General features: G+C 33.2%; 1 protein-coding gene across 5 annotated transcripts in view; it reads right to left on the bottom strand.

Moving 5' to 3' along the window:
* The window catches only part of DIAPH3 (diaphanous related formin 3), a 464,308-nt gene that overhangs the window by 181,563 nt on the left and 256,414 nt on the right, over positions 1-26,331 (bottom strand). For all 5 annotated transcript variants that reach the window (XM_072617066.1, XM_072617067.1, XM_072617068.1 and 2 more), the window contains one exon: positions 13,145-13,274. In XM_072617066.1, coding sequence (XP_072473167.1) covers positions 13,145-13,274 — 130 coding nt within the window. The remainder of the gene's footprint in view (positions 1-13,144; positions 13,275-26,331) is intronic.

Below are 26,331 nucleotides of genomic sequence, written 5' to 3'. Positions count from 1 at the left end.
TAAAAGATGATTGTGTAGAGAACAGCTTCAGTCAAATTATCAGATCAAAAGCCAGAATGCAAAAGGAAATGGCGGGAAAGGAAGTAGAGGCATCAACTGTAATTTTCTTAAGGAGGTAAGGTGAGAAGGGTAGGAAAAATACAAGATGATAGCCAGCAGGAATGGTAGGATAAAATGGATTTCCCCCATAGTTAACAATGATCACCTAAACTGTCAAATGTGATGACTTTTTCTCAAAGTGTGACCTCTTTGAAGCATTTGACTGTATTCTTACCATACATATTCTTCTCTCTTATGGTTTTTCAGGACTGTTTTCATTTGCTGTTCCTATTTGTCTTCTCCATCACAGCTGCTCTTGCTGGAGCATCAGTTACAACATACTACATGACTATGGATATACTGCAAGTCTGCAGTCTACTTGGTGACCTTACTTTCACAGATTTAATCAGCTCTGTGTACACGACCTCCATCTGTATCTACCAAACTCAAAGGCCCACATTACCAAATGGCTAACACATTTCAAACTAGCTGTCATGGAGACATTTCAAATGCAAAATGTCCAAAACAGAATTATCTTTTTCCTCCCAACCTGTCTTCTTTTCAGATTTTATTAACTTCCATGAAGGATATCATCACTCTCACAATAATCTACATTCTGACTAATTAGTATCTCCAGACTTCTCAGTCTCCCTATCCCATAAACTCAAAGAGCTGCCAAGTCAGCTCACTTAACAAATCAGGTTTCTTACTATCTTTTTCCTTATACTGGATATCAACTTCTTTTTGGTTATTTCTGTTCCGTCATTTTTCACTAAAAAAGTCATTATCTTTTTCAGGAAAAAAAAAGCAATTGAACAGCTCTCTTGTTTTTGTTGTTAGATATCGTCACACCAGCCATACCTAGCAAAGATCTTAGTTCATCTATGATTCTTTTTCTCTCAACATAACAAAAATATGAACAAAAAGTTCACTTTGTTCACATCCTTAAGAGTTCCATGACAGATCATTCTTCAGAATTACTGACACTATTACAGGAGACTGCCATCCTCTTACATTCATTCATTTCTTCTTACCCAAACTTGCTTATACATATATTTTTTAAATTATTTTGTTTTCGGTGTCCTACAATCACTTCCATATATCTTATATTTTTTCCCCTTTCTCCCCCTTCCTTCCTCTTCCCTCCCTACTCCTTCCCCAAGACAGCATGCAATGGGTTCTACACATACATTCCTATTAAATACATTTTCACCTTAGTCATGTTGTATAGAAGAATTAAAATGAATGGGAGAAACCATAAAACAAAACAAAACAATACAAGAGAAAATGGTCTGCTTCATTCTGCAATCCAGTTCCATAGTTCTTTCTCTGGATGTGGAAGGCATTTTGCCTCAAGAGTCCATTGGGAATTTTTTAGGTCTTTGCATTGTTATGAAGTCTACCAGAAAAATTCCTCACATACTGTGGTTGTTGATGTGTATAAAGTTCTCCTGGTTCTGCTCCTTTCACTCAGCATCAGTTCATTTAAGTCCTTCCAGGCCACTCTGAAGTCTTCCTGTTCATTATTTCTTAGAGCACAATAGTATTCCATTACATTCATATATCACAACTTGTTCAGTCATTCCCAAATTGATGGGCATTCTCTCAATTTTCAGTTCTTGGCCACCACAAAGAGAGCTGCTATAAATATTTTTGTATATGTGGGACCCTTTCCCATTTTTATAATCTCTTTGGTATACAGTCCTAGAAATGATATTTCTGGATCAAAGGGTATGCACATTTTTGTAGCCCTTTGGTCATAGTTCCAAATTGCTCTCCAGAATGGTTGGATCAGCTCACAGCTCCACCAGCAATGAATTAAGTGTTCCAACTCTCCCACATCTTCTCCAACATTTATCTTCTTCTTGTTTTGTCATGTGCCAATCTGATAGGTGTGATGTGGTACCTCAGAGTTGTTTTGATTTGCATCTCTCTAATCAATAGTGACAGAGCATTTTTTCATACGATTATAGATAGCTTTAATTTCTTCCTCTGAAAACTCCCTGTTCATATCCTTTGACCATTTATCAATTGGAGAATGACTTGTATTCTTGTACATTTGACACAGTTCTCTATATATTTCAGAAATGAGGCATTTATCACAGACACTAGGTGTAAAAATTCTTTCCCAGTTTTCTGCTTCCCTCTTAATCTTGGTTGCATTGGGTTTGTTTGTCTAAAACCTTTTCAATTTAATGTAATCAAAATTATCCATTTTGCACTTCATGATGTTCTCTATGTCTTGTTTAGTCAAAAAGTTCTCCGTTCTCCATAAATCTGACAAATACACTATTCCTTGCTCCCCTAATTTGTTTATAGTATCAGTCTTTATAACAAGATCATGTATTCTTTTGGACTTTATTCTTGTGTACAGTGTCAGGTATTGGTCTATGCCCAGTTTCTACCACACTGTTATCCAGTTTTCCCAGCAATTTTTGTCAAATAGTGAGTTCTTATCCCAGAAGCTGGGATCCTTGGGTTTATCAAACAGTAGATTGCTATATTCATTGACTACTGTGTCTTGAGTGCCTAATCTATTCCACTGGACTACCCCTCTATTTTTTAGCCAGTACCCAAGTGGTTTTGATGACTGCTGCTTTATAATACAATTTGAGATCTGGTAGGGCTAGGCCACCTTCCCTAGCATTTCTTTTCATTAGTTCCCTTGATATTCTGGACCTTTTGTTCTTTCAGATGAATTCTGATATTATTTTTTCTAGTTCTAGAAAATAATTATCTGGAAATGTGATTGGAATGGCACTGAATAGGCAAATTAATTTAGGTAGGATTGTCATTTTTATTATGTTAGCTCAGCCTATTCATGAGCAACTGATGTTTTTCCACTTACTTACATCTGACTTTATTTGTGGAAAAAGTGTTTTGTAATTGTGTTCATATAGTCTCTGGGTTTGTTCTGGCATGCAGACTCCCAGATATTTTAGAGTGTCTACCGTAGGTTTAAATGGGATTTCTCTTTCTATCTCTTCCTTTTGGGCTTTGTTAGTAATATCAAGAAATGCAGATTATTAATGTGGGTTTATTTTAAACCTTGCTTTTATGTTTTGCAAAAAACCAAAATTTAAATAACTAAATTGGCAGAGGAATCATGTACTTACATTGGTCTCTCCTAACAAATCCTTTTTTTCTCCACCTTATTCAAATTATTTTGCAAAAGTCTTCAAAACTTCCTTCCTGAGAATCTGCCATGGTTCATGGGCTGACTTCCCTTGACTCTTTTAACTTTAACTAATCACTGCTTCTCAGAATTCCATGATATTTAGCTTGCACATCAAACTACATCCATAGTATGTTCTTTGCACAATTCTCTATGATATAAGCATTTCATGTGCATGTAAAAGAATGTGTATTCAATCCCTTTTTCTCTATTTGATTTTCATTTTATATCTGATTATTCAAATATGTTAAATAATCAACTAAAATCTGTGATTTCTTTATTATTAATATTTTATTTACTTGTTACAATGAGATAACAAAATGCTGAGGTTCCCCAGTACTATTATATTTTGTTTGTTTCACTGGGCAATATTAGTCTTCTCTTTTTATGAATATCCACCAATTTTAAGCGGAATGTTGTGAATTTTTACATATGTGTGATTTTTTTTCTTTCACATTATGTAATGACCTTATAAATAAATTTTTTCCCAATTTACATTACACTTTTTTTAGCTGACATTACTGTTTGGACTTTAAGATTTGTTAGTACCTCTTCCCCCTAACATTCCTGCTAACTTTTTTACTAAGAGCATTTTTAATCCATTTTAATATGTCATATTTGGACTGTAGATTAAATTTGGATCTCTCGAGTTACCGAGAAAAGAAAGTGCTGAAAATATTTAATAGGCAGTTGGAAAACAGTCACAAGAAACAACAAACTTTTAATTGCTGTGTCATAATAACGATTTTAAATCTTTGGTATTTTGGAAACTTACCATTAAAAAAAGTAATATAGGGATCTTTATATTTAAGTTAACCATAAACTATATTTCTCTTTCATCTACACATTTAGGGTTCAGTTGGTTCAGTGTTTTTTAAAAAAAGGTCATTAAAGCTTACAAATACTTGAATTAAACTGTATATAATTAAACACTAATCTTTTGTCAAACATCCACTTAGAAATGCTGTTCATTTTTCAAAGAAGAGTTTAGAAAGAAATTCTACATTAATTCCTAAAGTACCAAAGAGTCAGGTAAATTGATTTCCATAAAGATTGCTTAAATATGAAGGAAATAGTACAGAAATCATAATAATAAAGCTAAAGGAAGATAATTGCTTTCTTAGTTTCCTATAGATTAAAAAAAAAGCCACAGTATAGTAAAGGACTAATAGTAGTATAGATTATGCTGTTCCCTACCTTCTACATCAATCCCCCTACTAGCTTCTTCTGAATCAATTTTTCATTTTATGCCTCATTTGTGTGAAATAATTACTCCTTTTTATCTCTTCCTGCACATATATCATATGCAGCTCAGCTTAAGCCATTTTTTTAAAACTACCCAAATAATGATGATAGTCATAAGAATGATAATATTTTCACATATAACAAACAATCTGATCTCACTGAGTCCTTTATAGCTTTCTTTAATGATTATCTAATATTTTTCCTGGATGTTGTATGTCAAATATTCCCTTATGTTATGTTGCTTTTATCACAAATGCCTGAAAGTTTTTCGGTCGTGAAATGCTCTTTCTCCAATCAGAATTACAGTTAACTTTGTTAGGTAAGTTACCTTTAGTAATAACCCCAGATCCTATGGTCTACGAAATATAATATTCCAAGATCTATGGTCCTTCAACATAGTAGCTGCTAGGTCTTGTATAATCCTCACTGTAACTCCATGATATTTACATCATTTTTGTTTTATTGCTTCCAATATTCTTTCCTTACCCTGGGAGCTTTGAAACGTGGTTATGATATTTGAGTAAATATTTCTCCTGATATCTCTTTCATGTGGGGATCAGTGGATTTTTTTCTTTTTTTTCTTTTTTTGCCTTCTTGTTTTAGAATTTCAGGGCAATTTTATTTGAAAATTTCTTGTAGTAGTGTATCAAGATTCTTTTTATCATAATTTTCAAGTTGTCTGACTATTCTTATATTATGTCTCTTCAATCTATTCTCCAGGTAAGTTGTTTTTCTGATGAGATGTTTCATATTCTCTTCTATTTTTTCATTCTTTTGATTTTCTTTTATTTCTTTGATGTCTTAGAATGTCATTTGCTTCCTTTTGTCAAATTCTAGTTTTCAAGGAATTATTTTCTTCCTTGACTTTTTGATTTTCTATTTCAAGTTGGTTGGTTTTCTAATTTTTTTGGACTGCCCTTTTTCCCCTAATTTTTCCTCAACTTCTCCTATTTGATTTTAAAAGTACTTTTTAAGTTCTTCCAGTAACTCTTTTTGTGCATGGGATCATTTAATAGTTCTCCATTGAAATAGAAGTGATTTTCTTTGTTCCATTATCTTCCTCTGAATATGAACTCAGATCTTCTTGGATCTCCACAGTTACTCTCTTTGGCTGGGTTCTTTCTTTTTTGCTTACTCATTTTTATTTGTTGTTGTTTTTTTTATTTTACTTTGTTTTTTAGCAACTATTAGTGTAATCAAATTATAGTCCCACAGTAGGGGAAATGATGCACCAGGTCTCAAGTCCTTTTTACTGTTAAGAGTTACAGCAAGGAAATTGCAAAACTTGACTTAAATTCAGGCTTCTCTGTTAAAGAGAAAAGTAGAAGGGCTGGATGATTCCAGTGTGGAACAGAAGCTTTGGAGAGACTATTTATTCTTCTCTTTGTATCCTCAAGCCCTAGGACACTCCCATTCCCTATCATCAGATATGCTCTCAATAAATGCCTGTTGAACTATAAGAGGAATTAAATTTTATTTCAAATATAAAAAGAAAATGACTAAGTATACACATGTAGGACAAAACTAAATGAATTCTATTTCTCCCAATCAAATTAATCTAGCCATATATTAATCTAGCAAATTAAACTAGCTATATATTGTATTTAGTTCATCCCACCCAAATCTCTAAATGGTAATGCCATTTTAAAATGAATATTTTCATATTTTGCCTGTGTAATTATAAAACAAAATCAATGTCAAAAATACTGATATTGAATACATAAGATAGATCCAACTTGCTAATAAATTTTTAAATAGTATTTTTTTAAGGTGATAACATGTAAGGAGGTTAAGTGACTCTGAAAAATACCACTGCTCATTACAACATAGATTTGTTTGAAAATTTCAAGCTCTTTGCAATTTCCAGGTGGTAACCACCTGGAAATTGAGTGTTCTAAGGGAACTCAGTAGATGAATAAAAGACAAATATTTGGGATTCAGAGAGATACTGCTATTAGATTTTGTGAGGTGGTGAGCAGCTAAAATTCAGAAGCTGCTACCATATATATAAGTATTTTGATGAGATAACAGGAACTAGCTGCTAAAAGAAAATGGGATATAAAGAACATGTAAATGAATTTGAATGACTATAAGTTCTCGTGCGTGTGCATGCACATGTGCTTGTGAAAAAGACATATATATGTATGTATGTACATATCTATTATATATATGGATATTTCCAAAAGCTAAAAATATTAGAGAGTAAGGAAATTAGTATGTCAAATTAGATGGTTGCAAAAATTAGTCTGATGATGTAAACAAGATTCCAGAAGACAATTTTCTTCACAAACGAGGCACAGAAATCAGACCCAGAGTAGCAACTGTCAAACTGCTGTTTAGAACACTAGTTGCAAAAAAAGGGTGCAAAAACCAAGGGTGGGATAAGCTAATACTCAAGCAGCATTGATTAAAAATAAAGCTGAAGGAAAGTGCATTACTTACTTTAACTAAACTTGACCAATAGATTGAGGGTATTAAACAATGTTGTGATCCCACAACCACTGCTACAATTGCCAACTTCTAAAAAACACAAAATAATTGCACCTTACTTTCAATTTTTCAAACGAAGGTGACCATCAATAGGCTAAATAAAGAAGAGGAAATGTAAATGAAGGAATTACAAAACAATCTTCTAAAAGAATTAAAATCAAGTTTCTTCTCATCCATTTGCTCTTTATACTCCAATGAGAATCCTAAGACATGGTACCCAAATCACTCAGATCAGAAAAGGGTCAGATAACGGAGAATGTAATTAATCGAATGGAGAATAGCATTTTAACAGAGGAACAGAGTTATTCTTTTGTAATGAATGAAAAGTTAATAATTTTTTTCGCCCTCAAAAAAGATCTAGGAAAAGGAAAGAGAAAAGAAAAATTAAAAGCTACTGACATAAAGAATGACCCTTGGTAAATTGCTAGGCCATTGCAATGGCCTAAAGCTAGGTCGGTTTTGAATTGAACCTGTCTCAGAAAGGCACAAGAAGAAAATAGAAAGCCAATTTAAGAGCTCAAGGCTGTGAAAATATGACAGTCATGATCTAACTCCCAAGGAATGATGAGAATATCTAATAAGGATATGACTAGGATAAAGTAATATGCAATAAAATAACTTTCTTACAGAATTTTAATTTAGTAAATATCAGTAATTTTGCTTCTATATTCTACCAAAATAGTGAGATATTCCAATTTCATAGTGGATCAAAGCTTATTTGATTTTTAACTGTTGTAAATAGAAAAGCCTGTACAAGATAAGAATCAATTTAACTTCACTTTTTTGCACACAGGGGAAAAAAGAAGATGGTAATTCCTACACCTCTGTCATTTGTAAAAAAGGAAACATAGGGACATATGGAGATATAATAATGATCCAAAACAGTTTTCAATGAAACACTAATAGAAAGTTACAGGCTATTATATCTTCAAAAAGAAGCAATCCTAACGAAGTAGATCTTTGGAAATTGTCATAATGGTAAGCTCATTAGTTGAAATAAAAATTCCCCCTGCTGATCTCTAGGGGTATCTAATGACCAGGACATTATTGTCAAATATAGAGGTACTTTCTAATTCATGACAGTTCACTGAGGAAACTGCAAATGTGGAAACCCTTCAATGGTAATATATAATATAAAAGCAGACTAAATACTCATAACTAAACGTTCCATCTCAACATCAAAAGCATTTCATCCACATCTTCAAAATCTCAATTCATTCATTAACTGATAAATATTATAATATAAAATCCTGTATTGTGAACTTATCCAACCATTCTGGAGAGCCATTTGGAGCCATGCCCAAAGGGCTATAAAAATGTGCATACCCTTTGACTCCGCATTACCACTTCTAGGGCTGTATCCCAAAGGGATCATACAAATGGGAAAAGGACCCACATGTACAAAAATATTTATAGCAACTCTTTTTGTGGTGGCCAAGAACTAGAAATTGAAGGGATGCCCATCAATTGGGAAATGTCTGAACAGGTTGTGGTATATGAATGTCATTGGATATTATTGTGCTATAAATGACAAACAAGTAGACTTCAGAAAAACCTGGAAAGACTTTATATGAAGGGATGCTGAGTGAAATAAGCCGAATCAGGAGAACATTATGAACAGTAACAGTCACAGTGTACAGAACTGTTTTTTGATAGACTAAGCCTCCACAGCAATGCAAGGACCTAGAACATTCCCAAAGGACTCATGATGCAAAATGCCATCCATCTCCAGAAAAGAACTATGGAGAGAGAACACAGAATGAAACAGACTATTTTCTCTTTTGTAATGTTTTGTTTTTCTCATGGTTTCTCCCATTCATTTTAATTCTTCTATGCAACATGACTAATGTGAAAATGTGTTTAATAGGAATATATGTGTAGAGTTCATATAAGACTGCATGCTATCTTGGGAAAGGAGAGGGGAGGGGAGGGAGGTGGAGAAAATTTGCAACTTATGGAAGTGATTTTTGAAAACTGAAAAATTAATTTGGAAAAAAATAAATAAAATCCTGTATCAAAAATCTGCTTGGGGGAGGGGAGAAGGGTCTCTAAGGTAGCATAATTATGTTCCAAATACATAGTAAAGGACTCTCTGCAAAACACAGAAAGACTATACGTTTTCCTATACCATAAACATGGTCTTGAGAGTTACCTACCAAAACAGAGTGAATAAGATATTTGTAAAATACAGAATGTTTCTAGGGAAACTAACCAAAAAAATGGAAGAAATTCGTACCTGTGAAAGCTGACTCTGAAGAATGAAAGATTAATATCATATACAGCAATGGAGAGGAGCATGGTGGGTATGTGTAGGCTGAAACATGTTAACAATGTCAAGTTGTATGGAGGATGCTGCTCTCATAAAAAAAGAAATATGAACAGAAAAGGAAAAAGGCTGGCTAACAGCCATATTAAAAGCCTAAATGAAGGTGTATTGTATGTATGCTCCATTGTTAAGAAGCAGAGAGGAAAGCACTTGGCCTACTGGGTTGCTCTGTTACAAGGAGGATTTTCAGTGGACACAGACAAGAGTTGTATTGGATGAGTAGGTACAGATATGATATAATCTGCATAGCTGAAGAAGATATTCACTTTGATGAGAGCACAAATCAATGTACTTAAGTATATTTTGGGGGTGAGAGGGCTTACATTCCTCACTACAGAAAATGTATTGCATGGAAAATTCCCCCACTCACCTCTTAGCATGAACTTAGATATTCAGTTACTTGAAAACACAGAGAAGTGAAGTGGCATGACTATCATTAGCAGCTTCTATGTGGTAGAGGAAAAGACTTGAACCTAAGACTTTCCTTACACCAAGAACTATATACCATTTACTCTGTCACATTATTTCCCCACTAAAATATCTAGGTATAAAACAACAAAAAATTGTCAAAACTGAGCATAATCAATGATTCCTGTTTCATCTTAATTTTTCTATCCTCACATTGAAATAATGTGACTTCGAGCACCAGAAAACAAATTATTTCATTATTTTGATTTAATTATTGGCAAAAAAGTTTCTTGGTGAAAGCAAGATTGAGGACAATTTATATGAGCCCTTAAATTACAAAAGGTTTATAAATCAATTGGTTTATTTTGTTTCTTTCTGTATGTTTTGTCCTCAGCTATCAAGAAATGAAACTAGCCAAGCTTTCCTTTCACAAAATATTTCCACAAAGAACACACTCAAGTTTTGGTTGACTGAGCACTGTTCTGTACCAAATAAACCCAATTACTAAATAATCATCAGACAAGAGCGATTTTCTTTTACTGAACTGTTCAACCAAGTGTTCTTTCATTTTTAATCTTAGGACAATGGCAAAACATAAGTTCTTAACTTAATATGATTTTTTGAAACAAAGAGTTGTATTGGATGAGCAGGTACAAATGTGCTGCAATCTGTGCATTTGAAAAAGATATTCACTTTGTCTTTTGAATTGTTTTCCTTACTCACTGAACAATCACTTGTGTTTTAGTAGTAACTGTATTGATTATATGTATACATATACTTATTTATATATAATATACATAAATATACAATATTATATATGTTACATATAACATTAAATATATAATAATATATATTCATTTACATATATTACAGAATAAATCTTTAAACACAGGATTACAACAATCAAAAGAACTCCATGAACAATTCCCACTTCTTGGTAACTCATTAATAAACAAACTTAAAGCCCCAGTAGAAACACAGGTGACTCTTTCTACCTTGATATGTACTAAGAAAGGCATTACACCCAAGAAATTGAGTGAAAAACATCTATAAAAATGATTTATATTCATCACATTCTTGCTTAAGACACTTACTAAGGACTCAACCCTGGACAAGTCAGTAAACCTCCCAACTCAATTTCCTTACCTATAAAGTAGGGTTAATAGTAACACCTACCCACCAGGGCTATTAACATAGATTTACTGAGATAATATATGTAAAAGGCTTTAGAAACTCTTAAAGTGCTATGTAGATGATAGCTATGTGTTACTATTGTTGCTAATGACCATATATATAGTCAGAGTATAAATCATATTGTCTTTCAAGGCTGAGTTTTTATAGCTTTTAGTTTTACAAAGTACAAAATAAGACCAACAAACTTTAGCAATACAAATTTTGCTAACCAGTAATAAAAAGCAAAGTCAGAAGAGCAACTTGAATTTCTCTAAGTACTTTTTTAAACCTATACAATTCTACCTAAAAGACTTAGAATACAACAAGTGTGCTGTGCATGCATAATCCAGACAGCCCTTAGTATATATGACCACAGGACATTCAATACATTAAGTTAAAATCTTTTGCCATCCATGATACTAAAAGATACCCTTGAACCTACCTTGCTTTCACTTAGTCATCACTCCTGGATGTATAAAGTGTTTATTTATTCTCATATATATTAATCATTAGCTTATTATAAACGAGATATAATGGCATAGGATTAATAAACTAAAAATAGAAGGTAAAAAATTCACCAAAGGAAAGTCTAAATCTATACGGAAAATCTCTCCAAGAAGAATGTTAAGATTTTTATTACTTTAACATTTGTGTTTCTAATTGAGCTAAATCTGGTTTTAACTCAGTATTAACAATACTAGTCTGGTACATTTAAATAGTCTAGGATTTACAAATCTGTAGCTTATGTTTCAAAATATTATACTTCGACCTATTTTCAGGTGGCACTAGAGCAGGTACTACTCTCTTGAGTGTTTTGATATTCATACAATTGTCCTGAAATGCTATTTTCATAATACAGGATAAATGTTGCAACTGTATATACTCCAATTAGAGAGGCTATCAGTGAAAAACAAAACCACTTTTCTATAAGGAATACAAACATACACTAACAGGTGAAACACTCTAGTTAACAAGGTATCTTGACAATGCTAATCAACAATCTCTATATTTATTTTATGTCTGACATTGGAGGTGCTTACTTCACTTTTTTCTCTTTAATTCTCTCACCTCAACCCCCATATTTTAAGTGGCATAGTAAACCACAAAGTTCTATGAGTTTTTTAGCTTTGCAATTTATTAGCTTTGTACCACATAAAACATAGTAGTAGACTGTAGGTTTTTGCGAAGACTGAATTTCTGGATGGCTATATCTCAGGTCAGTATTTAGGTACTAAAATGGTGTTCACTTGTGATCTGTTTTGTACTGTCATTCTGTACTAGGTACCTTCAATTAGAGTCAATTACTCACCCTGATATGAATGCAAACCTGAATCTTGGAAACCTGTAATATTGAAAGCAAGGTCTGACAGGGCTCAAGCTGTAAACACTGAAATATAGATCCTACGATTGATTGTGTTTCTTTCATTCAGAACTAGCCTGGTTAAGTTCAGACATCCATCTTTATACTGACCAAACTATGATAAATTCTTCAGCCATAGCAACTCTTTAGGAAAATGTATTGAGTTGCAGAGGGCTGTAATTTGCATCAATGAATGGAGCACTCACACTGACTACTCACATATATTTGAAGTAGAGTGGTATAGGCAAAATTTAGTTTCATACTTTAGTAATTTAACAAATGACACTTTTATAATAAGTTCTGAGAAGCAGGAAAGGGAATACAAGCTGGTGGAAGAAGGAAGACTATTGGGCTAAGTCCTGAGCTCTTCTAAGGCCTCACAATCCCATTCAGGCCTTGAAAGCAAAATGGATGAGGTGGTTAGGCAGTTGCCATGCTATTGCTCATATACAAGGGAAGACTCAGGTAATTAGAAAGTAGGAAGAGGTCTGGGAAAGGGATTTATAGGAATCTACAACAAAGGTAGCAGATGAAAAAAAAGAACAAAAGACTCAGTCTTAAAAAAAAAAAAAGAACAAGGCATCAAGTAGCAAGGAGTATGGCAGGAAATGGACGAAGAAAGTTTCTTGTCAATGGCAAGTGAGGCTCCTGGGACACTGATCATTTAAAGATATAAGTCACTTATAACTTATGTGTTCCTAAAACAGGGACCATCTGCATTACAAAGGAATAGCTGTTAGTTTTCACTCTTATGATAAAAACAAACACAATTTAACACTTATCTTGAACTAAGTTGTTCGTAGACACAAATTATGAACATATACATTCTTAAAAGACATCTTTCATTCATTACTTTTCATTACCATTTAATAATTCTTAATGATTAACAACACTCAAAAATAATCAGTTTTAATGCAACAATACGAACCTTTGCTAGCTTTGTCTATATGTTCCAAATCATCCACAAAACTCAGGATATCTGGATATTTTTCCTCACATACTTCAGCTAGAAAATGGAGCAATGTTGTTTTCTGATCTGCTGACTTTGTGTCCTTTAGCTAAACAGAAAGAGAAAAATTTTTTTGAAACTGTAAAAAGGATTTTTAAATGACACTTATGAATATCAAATATTTATAAATACTAAAGACTGTTTACTTTAGACCAAAAAAAGTTACAAACATTCTGTAATAAATCAATGGCTCTCTGTGGTCAAACTCCTTTGTGGACATGATGCTAGAATTTGGAGGATTCAAAAGGTATTAAACAGACTTGACAGAGACCTTAAAAATAACAAAAGCAACTAAAATCACATATTAAGGTAGCTGGTGGCTTAGAGGATAGGGTGCTAGATCTGGACTCAAGAGGTAGCTGATAGTATAGAGTAACAGGGCCTGGAGTCAGAAAGACTTCAGTTCAAATCTAGCCTCAAAAACTTACTAGCTATGTGGGCAAGTCACCTTCTGTTTACCTCAGTTTCATTAACTATAAAAAAGGGATAATATTAGCACCCACTTAGAAAGATACTTATGAGGATCAAATAAGGTAATATTTGTTTAAAAAGCACCTATATAAATGCTTATTAAATTCCCTTTCCCCTAAGGAAAACTAGATTTGAATACTACCTTTATAAAGATGGCAGAATAAAGGGACAAAATTGAAAAACTTCCCCCAAAACCCTCTCCTACAAAATGATCACAGAAACCACCAAAGTGAATTCTGAGCACAAAGTCAGTCCTTGTTCTGGTGCTGGGCTGTTTAGGCAGACAAAAAGAGAGGTCTGCAAATATGGGAAAAGATGCAGGAAGACATGTCTAGGCTGAAATAGAAGATGTACCAGCAGAGGGGCTTGTAGGAGGCAGCTGCAGCAGCAGTCTCAGGAGTAATGGGCATAGAAAATGCAAAGGGACAGTAAATTGACTAAACATCTGGTCTGAAAGAGATTCCAGGAGACCACTCTGTTAGCACTAAGTACAAGATCTAAGGCCATTTGGCAACTCCATGGCTTACTACCCAGGTCCAGGTTGCAAGTCCAAATCGTAGAGGGCTAGTCTTACTCACAAGGGAACACAGGCCCTACCTATGTAAGGACAACCGCACAGAACAGGAGGGCAATGACCAGAGACCACATCATCGTGGAAGTAACAAACACCTACGGGCCTGGAGATCTACCTTACAGAAATTCATGCTAGCCATACCTCCCCCACATATGAACAAAGTCCAACTCTTAACAAAAAGTTCAAAGTCAAGTAACAGACTAGAAAAATGAGCAAATAACAGAAAAAGAATCTGCTTACAAGAAGCTTCTATGGTCACAGGGAAACTCAATACATACAATCAGAAAACCCGAAAACACCTACAAGCAAAGGCTCAAATAAAACCATGGATTAGACACAATTTATAAGATGCAGCCAAAGCAGTACTTACAAGAATATTTACATCTCTAAACACCTCAATAAAAAGGAGAAAGGGCAAATTAATGAATTAAACATGCAACTAAACAAAACTGAAGAAAACAATAAAAATTCCTGATTAAACACAAAAATAAAAATTCTAAAATTCAAAGGGAAAATTAACAAAATATAAAGTAAATAAAACTGAATTAATAAATAAGAGTATGAGCTGGATTTTACAGGACAGAAAACAATAAAACAGAATAAATCACTAGCTAATTTTCTTAAAAAGAAAAAGAGAAAACCAATTTTTGTTTTTGTTATTCAGTTGTTCTTCACGTCTGACTCTTTATGACCCTACTTGCATTTTGCTTAGCAAAAATACTGGAGAAGTTTGCCATTTCCTTCTCCAGCTCATATTACAGATGAGGAAACTGAGGCAAGAAGGGTAAAGTAACTTGCCTAAGGTCACACAAATAATGGTAGGCCAGATTTGAATTCAGGTCTTCTTAACTCCAGGCCCAGTGCTCTATCCACTGTGCTGTCTAGCTGTACTAAACCAAATTACTAGTCTTAAAAACAAACAAAGGAGACTACAGAAGCAATGAAGATGAAGTTAATGAAATTTTAGGGGCTATTTTGCCCAATTACATATCAGCAAGACTGAGAACATAAACAAAATAACAAACATTTTAAAAATATAAATTGGTCAGATTAATAGAGGAGGAAATAGAATACTTAAATAACCCTATCTTGGAAAAAAAATTGATTAAGCCATAAATAAGATCCCTAAAAACAAACCCCCAAGACCAGACGAACTTGTAGTTCAAGAACAATTAATTTAAATAGCATATAAATTGTTTTAAAAAGAGGTAAAGAAGGAATACTACCAAATTCCTTCTATAACACAAACAGGGTTTTCATACCTAAACCAGGGAGAGCACATATAGAGAAAGAAAATTATAGACCAATTTCCCTAACCAACATTGATGCAAAAATATTAAATGAAACACTAGCTAGGAGATTATAGCAATATATTGCAAAAATCATCCACTTTGACCAGACTGGATCTATGCCAGAAATGCAGGGCTGATTCAATAATAAAAAAAGGCATAACTATAATTGTCCATATCAATACTAAAAACAACAAAAATAATATAATTATGTCAACAGATGCATCAAAAGCTTAAAACCAAAAGCAAGCATTATTTATAATGGGGATAAACTATAAACCTTTCCAGTAAAATCAGGGATGAGGCAAGGAGTTCTATTATCCTAATCATTACTCCATATCATCTTAGAAATGCTAGCTATAGGAATAAGACAAGCAAAATGAAATTGAAGGAAAAAGAACTAGTAATGAGTTAAAAAAAAAACTATCACTCTTTGCAGATGCTATGACAACATACTTAGAGAAGAACCCTAGAGAACAGACTAAAAAACTAATTAAAACAATTAACATCTTTAACAAAGTTACAGAACGTAAAATAAATCCCCATAAATCATCTGTGTTTTACCAACAAAACCTAGCAGGAAGACATAGAAAGAGAAATTCCATTTAAAATAATTACTGACAGCATAAAATACTTGGTAGTCTACCTGCCAAGACAAACACAGTAACTATATGAACGCAATTACAAAAAACGTCACACAAATGAATGGAGATCTAAGCAATTAGAGAAATATTAACTCCTTGCAGGAAAGTTGAGGCAATATAATAAAAATAATAGCACTACTTAAATTAACTTACTTTTTTTAGTGCCATACCAATCTGGCTACTTATAGAGCTAGGAAAAACAATAAAGTTCATCTGAAAGAACAAAAGTCAAGAATATCAAGGGAGTAAATGAAAAAAAAACACTGACAAAAGACAGTCTAGCAGTACCAGCTCTCAAATAATACTACAAAACAGTAACCATCAAAATGATATGGTATTTATAAGTAGTTGATCAATGGCACAGATTAGGTATGCAATACACATAGTGTTCTCTCCCAGCTACTGGGAGAGAACTCACTATCTGACAAAAACTGCTTAGGAAAACTGGAAGGCTACTGGGAGAGAACTCACTATCTGACAAAAACTGCTTAGGAAAACTGGAAGTCAGTCTGGTAAGTAAGACCAATATTTTACACTACATACACAGATAAGCTCCAGGTGGGTAAATGATTTTGACATAAACGGTGATAATAGTAAGTGATAAATGCTGGAGGGGTACATGGGAAAAAACTGTTGCACTAACACTCTGCTGGCGCCTGCCCTCAGGGAGTTTACATTTTAATGGGGGAGACGTAATTAACTAAGCATATACATGAGGTGACACTTGAGCAGTCTTGAAGCCAGAAACAAAAGTATGGCAGGGAACAGTAAGTGCAAAAGCATAGAGACAGAGAATAGAGTATCATTTCCGTATTATCATAGTTAAATTTCTAGATTTAAAACTATGCTAATCAAACTACCTAAAGATACTTTATAGAGCTAGAAAAATAACTGAATTTATTCAGAGGAATAAAAGGTCTAAAATATCAAAGAAAAATATGAAAAAGGTGGAAATGTGGGTGATTGTACTTCCTTATGTCAAATCATACTGTAGAGCAGGAATTATGAAAACCATTTAGTACTGGTTAAAAAATTGCGAAGTAGATCAGTAGAACAAACTAGACAAAGAAGATTCAGGATAAAGGAACTCAATAACTCAGTGTTAGTTAAACCAGAAAACAAATCACTTAGGAAAGAACTCTGATAAGAACTACTGAGATTTACAACAGCAGATTTACAAAAACTGGGCTTACCAACAACTTATTTCACATTGTACAATAAGTTAAAAATGGATATATGACCTTAATATTAAAAATCACATCATTAAAAATTATAAGATCAGATCTAATACCTTTCATACCTTCAGCTAAAGGATATATTCTTAATCAAACAAGAAATTGAGGCCATTTTACAAAAGAAAAACAAAATAGGTAATTCTGATTACATGAAATTGAAAATCTTTTGTAAAGATAAAATTAATATACAGAGGATAAGAAGGTAAGGGGGAAAATCTTCATATAAAAATATCACTGAAAATGTTTTGATATATAGGTAATTAATAGAAATATATAACCAAAGGCCATTCCACAACTGAGAGCTGGTCAAAGCATGCATTAACAGTTCTTGAAACAGTAAATTATTAACAACTACATCAAAAATAGGTTAATTCAAATCAAAACCATCCTGAGGTTTAAGATAGTCAACAAAATGACAGAAATTAAAATAGAGAGGAATAATCAATGTTGCAGGAAAATTTGGAAAAACAAGCATATTTATTCATTGTCAATGGAACTGTGAATTGGTGGAATCTGGAAACAAACTTGGAATTATGTAAATAAAGAGGATAAAATATCCATTCTCTTTGACCCAGAGATTACACATCTAGGCACATAATCACTAAAGGTCCTTGAATAAGCAAACACCACAATACTTAACAGTAGCACTTGTGATATCAAATAAGTGAAAATAAAATAGATGCCAATCAAAATGTGTACATAAATATAATGGAGTATTACTGTACTAGAAGAAACAATAAACATGATGAACATAGACATATATGTAAAGACTTTTAAAAACTGTTGGAAAGTAAAGTAAAAAGAGTCAAGAAAGCAACACACTTTGCTACATGACTATAAAAAGGTCATGGAGAAAACACCAAAGAGAAACATCTAAACTAAAATCAGGAAAACCATAAAAAACACATAAGGTCTCAAAGGAGAAATATGAGAAGACACACACCACTTTCTGAATAGGTAGAGGAACTTTGCATATAATTTTTGCTACATTTACTGGCTTTGCTGATTTTTTTCTTTTCTTTAGAAAAAACATGTTAAAATGAATGGTTTTCTGGGAGGGCATGGGAGAGGGATTCAGAGAGAAATGCAAAAAAAAAAAGTAAAAATATTTTATATATAAATATAAGTTTTCAAAGGAGAAATTTATTTTTGGAGGATGACTGACCAACAGGCCATTTTTAAAATGGTTATTTTTATATGTCCCACCTACCCCCACCCTCCAACAATTCACATTGGAAAGGTGATCTATATTTATATTTAGGATATATAAAAATAGTAACAGCCTCTAAATTAACATATTCATTTAATGCAATAAAATCATAATCCCAATGAATTATTTTATGAAACTGGGAAAATAACATTGAAATCTTTATGCAAAAAAATGAGAAGAGGAAAATAAAAGTGTACTTTAAAAAAAGGAATATTAATGAACATGCATTTACCAGTTCAGAGTTGAAAACAATATAATGCATCAATGAACAAAATTAGCTGAAACTGGGCAAATTAGTAAAAGAATATATCAATGGAATATAATCGACATTTCAGAAATAGAACAAAGAACATTAATATTCCATAAAACTGTTAGTATCAAATTATGAAGAAAGAATTCATGTTGTACAAATGCTCTTCGAGGGTTTGAATAGCAATATGGCGAAAAAAAATTAACATCCATTCTTGACATATAAAATCATAATAAATAAATTCAACCAGGATTAGTAAGTTAATTATATATTGTTTAAAAGGAAAGTTTAAAGAAAAGAGATCAGTAAATATATCATTTATTTGGAAGGAAAATGAATGTTTATGAAACAAATGACAAACTGTGTTCAATTGAATATAAATATCGACACATACATGTAGCATCTCAGTAGTTAAGTGACAAGCATAGGAGCCCTGGGACTATAAACATCCTTCTCCTTTCCCCCAACCCCCAGAACATGGGACCTACTCCAATCATACCATTACAGCCAGCAACAGGGGAAGCAACTCCTGTGTAAAAGAGGACAGCCATGTCTATGGACTGCCAACCCACTGGACAGGCTAGACAGCTTAGATGAAGTAGCAAGAAACTCTGAGGGAAAGACAGGAGGTAGCACGTTCCAGCCTAGTCAAACTAACACCATTACACTGAACTTTATTTTTAACGCTTCAGAACTGATGCAGATAGTCTAGGACACTGAACTCAGGAGCCTTGGGAGTAGAGTTGCTTCCAGCACATAATACTGGGAAAAAACCTCTAAAGAGATGCATATATCCACCATACCCTCCCAGAAAGCCATTCTCTTCCTACAAGTGCTATAGTCATAAATAATGAAGACCAAAGAAAAGAAAATGCTTGTCACCCAAGTCCTTGGCATTGTCAAATGGCTCAGTGTGGGGAAATTGACAGTATTTTATCAGTGGAAATTACATTACAGTTTTCTTCACTATCTGCTTTGCCTCAGAAACTTAGTAATTGTGTTATTCTAAGCAAGTCACTTAACTTCTTTTTTCATTTTTAAAATGAAAATGCACCTAACAGGAATGCTGTAAGGATCAAAGAAGATAATACATGTAAAGTACTTTGCAAGTCTTAAAGCACTATGTAAGTGTTATTTATAATTTTATGCACATGCATACGTCCGTGCAAGTATATGACTGTATTCAAATAAACCTACTTTGTAATTGTTTCATAAATATTTATTTTCCTTTCATAATTAGGAATACTACGATTATATGAACCCTATGATGTATTATTCAAGTAAAATATTAACTAATTCATTAAGTATCAAAAAACAAACAAAATATTGCTACTTGCAAGTCATAAGATTACTTGCTGAAAAAAATCCCAATTGTTTAATGATAAAATTAAAACTGACAATAATGCTCATTAAAGAAGTCAAATCTAAGATGAATTCACAAAAAAAAATTTACATTGATACCTACTACTAATGGAAAAGAAGGAAAAAGAGAAGACAAATAAGGTATATATAACATTTTTTGTACTGAACCTGTGACTTACTTGATATAAAGAATTCCTGTTACTGAACTTTCTTCTGTCAGTTCAGAACATCACCTACTCTACAATTTATAGTCCTAGAGACATCTTTGGGACACTGAGAGTTTAAGTGACTGACCTTAAGTGACACAATTAGTACCTCAAAGGCTGGTTTTCAACCCAACTCTTTCTGATGGTGACAATTACTCTGTACTCACCTTATTCAGTGGCCATTCTCACTTGATTATCTGATCAGTCAATAAACATTTATTAAACATTTACTATATGCCAGATACTATACTACATATGATTTTTATATTTATAAAATAAAAATATATATATATATTTAATGTATCATCAGGAAAAGAAGAAAAGTAACTGGAAAAACTTCGACTAAAAACATGTCAAATATAAAGCTAACATTCATAGCGTAAAAACAACAGATATAGATCCACAAGAGCAACTGTCCCTCTGTGAATGACAACTGGTTAAAAGAAAATACAATTCATAAAAGAAGTTAAATAGATTATAGGTAAACATTTGGAGAAATATTAAATAACATTAAAACTTCAAGAAATACAAAAACAACTATGTCATAACTTCATAGGTAGCAAATTCACAAAAATAAAAATAACTAATGATGGTAGAATTATATTATAACAGGAATGTTTGTACGATCCTGTCTGTCTGTGTTCACCCTTTGTTTTCAAAGAAGACCATGACATCAGAGAAATGACATGACTTGCACTTGTACTCACTCAGAGGGAGGTAACACCCATTGAGTGAATAGGCCTCTTTAAGAAGTAGTCAGAGAATGGCCCTTTTAATGAACAAAAGAAAAAAAAAACTAAATCAACAGAAATGTTACTAATGGTAATTACTCTAAGTCAGCCATTAAGTGGAGCTTGGGTAGGGACCTACTGTTGTTCAGCCCATGAGCTTCAGAGTGCACTGGACTTAAGGTTTTGGGAAAAGAAGGAAGGGAGGAAGGGAGGAAGAGAGGGAAGAAGGAAGGAAGGAAGGAAGGAAGGAAGGAAGGAAGGAAGGAAGGAAGGAAGGAAGGAAGGAAGGAAGGAAGGAAGGAAGGAAGATCTAGCTAGTAAACCCCAAAGTCCCAGAGGAAGGGAAGAGGGAGACAGAAGGGAGAGGATAAGCTGGGTTACCCAGCTAGCTGAGTCCCCATTCAGCAAGCTCAGGTCTACCTAAAGTATAAAGATATGAATGCATATAATAAACACATATATGTATATGACATATAAATACCATTTCTTCAATGTTACTAATATTTTAAAATGGGGAATTTTTCAAAAATGGAACCCCAAAGTGAAAATCCTCAGAAGTCTTAACTCAAAGCTCACTCGTATCAAATTAAAGCACAATTGTCATAACATGGAGAGGGATTTAAGTGATGACGATGATGGCTAACTTTATAAAGTAGATTAGGAATTGCAAAAAGTTTTTGTAGTTATGTTCTCATTTGTCATCTCATTAACCCTGTATAACAGCTGAAAGTGAACTGTCAATTTCAAAATCTAGGTTGTTCTCTTTTATGCCATGTTTTAAATCTGTTTAATCTTGGCAAATGAAAAATTAACATAAAATGTTCTCATTTAACAGAAGATTATCTTTCAATTCAGAACAGCTAGAGGTTTTAAAAAAAAATTGGAGGAGGTGGAAAATAGAGATACAAGGATTAAAGATGAATGACAAAATGAAAAGATTTACACTATAGCTAAATACTTAGAAAATAAAATCCACCAGACACCCATCTATTCCTCTCTCAGTGACTCTCAATTTCAATTCTTCAATAATTGTTATTGTATAGGAAGGAATGATGGAACTTAGCACTGGTAGAATTTTTGGCAGATTTCTGTATTTCACTGGCATAAGGAATTCACACTATTTAATCTCCTTTTTTCAACCTATATCATAAATTAAAAGTCTGCAACTTTTATTCTGAGGTAACTCTCTGTGACCATGAGATGATAAGTGATATGCTCCACCAATATGTGACAGACACAGGCCTTGAACCCAGGTTTTCTTGGGTTCAACACTATCTATCATACCACAAAGTCATTTAACAGAAGAATAACAGTATTAAAAAGATGATCTTTTGATTCAGGAGAAGCTCAAGGATATTAAAGCAATGCAAAATTTCCTAAAGCTAATCCAGCTAATTCTCCTCCATCTGATAAAATTTAAAGTGAACTTCACTTTTCATTTGTAAAGTCTTCCAAGACAGATACTTTATGAACCAGCTTTATCAGGTGTCCATTCCCCTAGAATTCATATAAGCAACTGGCATTCTTTACCAGCTTGGTTCTTCTGTGTACGGATAACTCTGCCAAACTTTTTAAAATTATTCTGGTTCTCATTAGAAGGTTCTTGTATGTTTTGGGATTTGATATAATTAGAACAATAACACCTTCAATGAGAAGAAACAGGGCAATCCTACCATTTTAAGATCATCTTTGATCTGGAATCTACACAGGATTTTCCTCATAATAGTATGGAATACCTCCCTATTTTATACTTAACATGTTACTGAAGATCAGATGGCCAGGAAAAGGTTTTCTATTATATCTTTAAACTATCTGGTATAATAATGGCATATATTGGTGAAAACTTTTTTGGTCTACTGAAAAAATGCACTTTTTTATACTTAATAAACAATAAGCACAGTGGGACCCTATATTCTTACATGTTTAAAATAAATTACATGATGGCAAAAATATAGCCTAGTGGGAAATAGTGCTTGTAAAAATTCAAGAATTCTCTCGATGCCATTGTAGATTAGGTTCATAAAAAAATTTCTAGACATAGAAAACCAGGATGCATATGGCTCAGTATTTCACTTTGGGATGATGATCAGTTCATCAATCCAGAATTTCTTAAATGCCATGACTTGTCAGCTTTGACAGAAATGAATTAGTCTTAAGATCAAGGAGCTTACAATATATTGGAGGAAACAATGTGTAAGTGTATAATACACACACACACATATACCACACATACTAGATACATATATAATACATATAATAATAATAAATGCAAGGTAATTTTGAGGAGTGGGGAGACTGGAAATTAAGAGCAGATCTGGGTAAGCTCATTTGGAGTGAAAGGCTGTTTCATTCTTAATATGTATATACATAGTCCCTAACAGAGTGCCTGTAACACGGAGGCCCTTAATAAATACTGGTTGAAGGATAAATTTAATGATGTAAAAAGTGGCCCACAAGGTGAGATTTGAAGGAAACTAGGGAGCTCTATGAGGCTGGGATGAAGAGAGAGTGCATTCCTGTAATACATGTAAATGATAGATGGACTGCCACAGGTGAAAGAGCAGCATTAAAATAAGTTTGGCTATACCATTCAGTGGATGGAAGGAAGGAATATATAATAAGGTCTGAAATGCAGCTTGGGAAGTCAGAAGTCCAATATGTTTTCCAAGCTTTTGATGTCATCCACTCCTTTAGAAACCTTTGGAATAGATCCCTGAGTAGACTGAGTATTAATGAATACAGTGAAACATGGGAAATGATGCCAAAGGAAGTAAGCAGAACCAGGAAGGAAAAGAAAAAGGGAATAAACATTTGTATAGCACCTACTATGTGCCAGCCATATAATAATAAACTCTTTCCAAACAAATCTTATTTGATTCTCACAACCAGCCTGGGAGACAGGTGCTTTTATTACCCCCATTTTACAGATGAGAAAACTAAGGCAAAGAGAGTTTAGGTGACTTGCCTAGGGTCATATAGCTAGTAAGCACGTGAAGACAGATTTGAACTTGGGTTGTCCTGACTCCAAGCCCAATACTCTATACACTGTGCCACCTAACTGCCTCTAGGAAACTAGGAAAACCATGTGGTATAGAACAATGACCACTGCAACAAACACAAAAAACAAAAACATAAAAGAAAATTAATTAAGTTCTAAAGGCCAAGCTTGATCTCAAAGCAATTAGAGATATCTTCCCCTCTCTGCAGAGGTGGAAGACTACCGAGCATGAAATACTACATATAACAGACTTTTTTGATATGCTGCTTAATTTTTGCAGAACTGTTTTTTTCTTCTTTCTTATTCTTTGTTACCAACGACAGCTTTCTAGGAGCTTGGAGACAGAGGAATAAATCAGAAAATGTAGGAAAGATAAAACAAAAGATGTCAATAAAATTAATTTTAAAGATGAAGTTCACTGAACTGAATGGTTATAATAAATATTGACGTCCTTTCCTCTGTCCATTTCCTATTTTTAAAAGATCATTTCTTTGGTGTTGCTTTAATTGCACACAATATTTATCTCATTTATTTTCTTTCTTCTAGCTCTGTACTGATTTTAATCTTTGGTCTGACAATTAAAGAGTTTTTTGTTTTATACAGACATCTGATTCATAAATTACTCCCACATTAGTAACAAGGCCTCTATATTTATCAGAGACTGGTCAAAAATGCAAAACGGTGCAGTGATAACAAAATATGAAGACTCAGGAAAGGTCACGAGACTCATCAATTAATAAGCCACTAGGGTCCCTTTTATAAGACAAGTATGGTCTCAATACCTAGGCAAGGCACAAATAAGAGAAAAAAAATGACAAATATCACTAATGAACATTGCTCCCAAAAATGTTATATAAAAGTTTGGCAGAAGAACTATAAGATTATAGCTTGACACACAGACATGGACACAGACACACTCTCACCTTGCATTTACACCAAAGATAAAAGGATGTTTCAACATCAGGGCAACAAAGAACAAAATTAATAATTAATGTCAAAATCCACAACAATCAAAAAGGCATGATTATAGCAACAGAAAACACCTTTAACAAAACACAAAAATCATTAATGCCCAAACCCCTTACAAACAAAGGCATAAAGAGCTATTGTTAAAAGTATAGCTGTAAAACCAAAATCTAGCATAATTTACAATGGAGAAATACTAGATGTCCAACAAATTCACTGGTAAAGAATGGATGAGTCTCTACCTATACATATTTCACATAGGTCCATGTGAAAGAGAAGAAAAAAGTAAAAGGTGCAAATGTTGAAAAAGAGGTAAGGGAATTAATTATTCCTATTCCCATTAGATTTGAAGTTTCAGGATGAATATCTGCTCACTGGATCCAGATGGCTCAGGAGGAAAAGTGAGGCTGGTGACCTGCACAGCCCTCTCTCCCTCAAAACAAAGTCAAGTGCAAGTCATGTCATGGTCTTCTTTGAAAAAAAAGGACAAACACAACAACAAGATCTGACGTTCACTTTTCTGGATGTCAGAATATCAGCCAAATTAACTTTATTAATAGTATAAAGAAAGTAGCAGGATACAAAGGTCAGGATTTCTATCAGCAAAAACAAAAGCTAAAAGAAAAAGGAGAAAAAACATTCAAAATAGTGGGGAAAATGCGTAAAATTTCTAGGAATCAACCTACAAAGGTATATTTAAGACTTCTCTAAGTATTATTTTTTAAAAATTAAACATTTCCTAGAAATAAAGAAACTTTAATTGAGTAAATATTCATTGTTCATTGTTGTGCCACATCAATTTAAGGAAAATGATGCCAGTACCTAAATTAATTTACAGACTTATTGGTAATACCAAAATTACTTGTGGGTTACTTTAGAGAACTAGAAAAAACTAACAAAATTAATTGAGATGATGCAAATTTCTTGAATATGAAGGGAAATGATCAAGAGGAAAACAGGAATGATGAAAAGGTAGCATTTCCAAACCTTATATTACATTATAAAGCATTGATTAAATGTAAAACATTTCTAGCAAAGGTTAAAATATAAAGTAGATCAGTAGAACACATGAGGTGAATAAGAACTGCAATAAAATCATTAGAACTCTGTTTACTACTTAATGAGACCTATTGAGAAACTGGAAAATCATTTGACAAAATACAGGAGTAT

The sequence above is a fragment of the Notamacropus eugenii genome, chromosome 6 (assembly GCF_028372415.1).
Source record: "Notamacropus eugenii isolate mMacEug1 chromosome 6, mMacEug1.pri_v2, whole genome shotgun sequence".
Taxonomy (NCBI): domain Eukaryota; kingdom Metazoa; phylum Chordata; class Mammalia; order Diprotodontia; family Macropodidae; genus Notamacropus; species Notamacropus eugenii.
The sequence above is the reverse complement of the archived record's forward strand: the minus strand, read 5'-3'. Positions and strand labels throughout refer to the sequence as shown.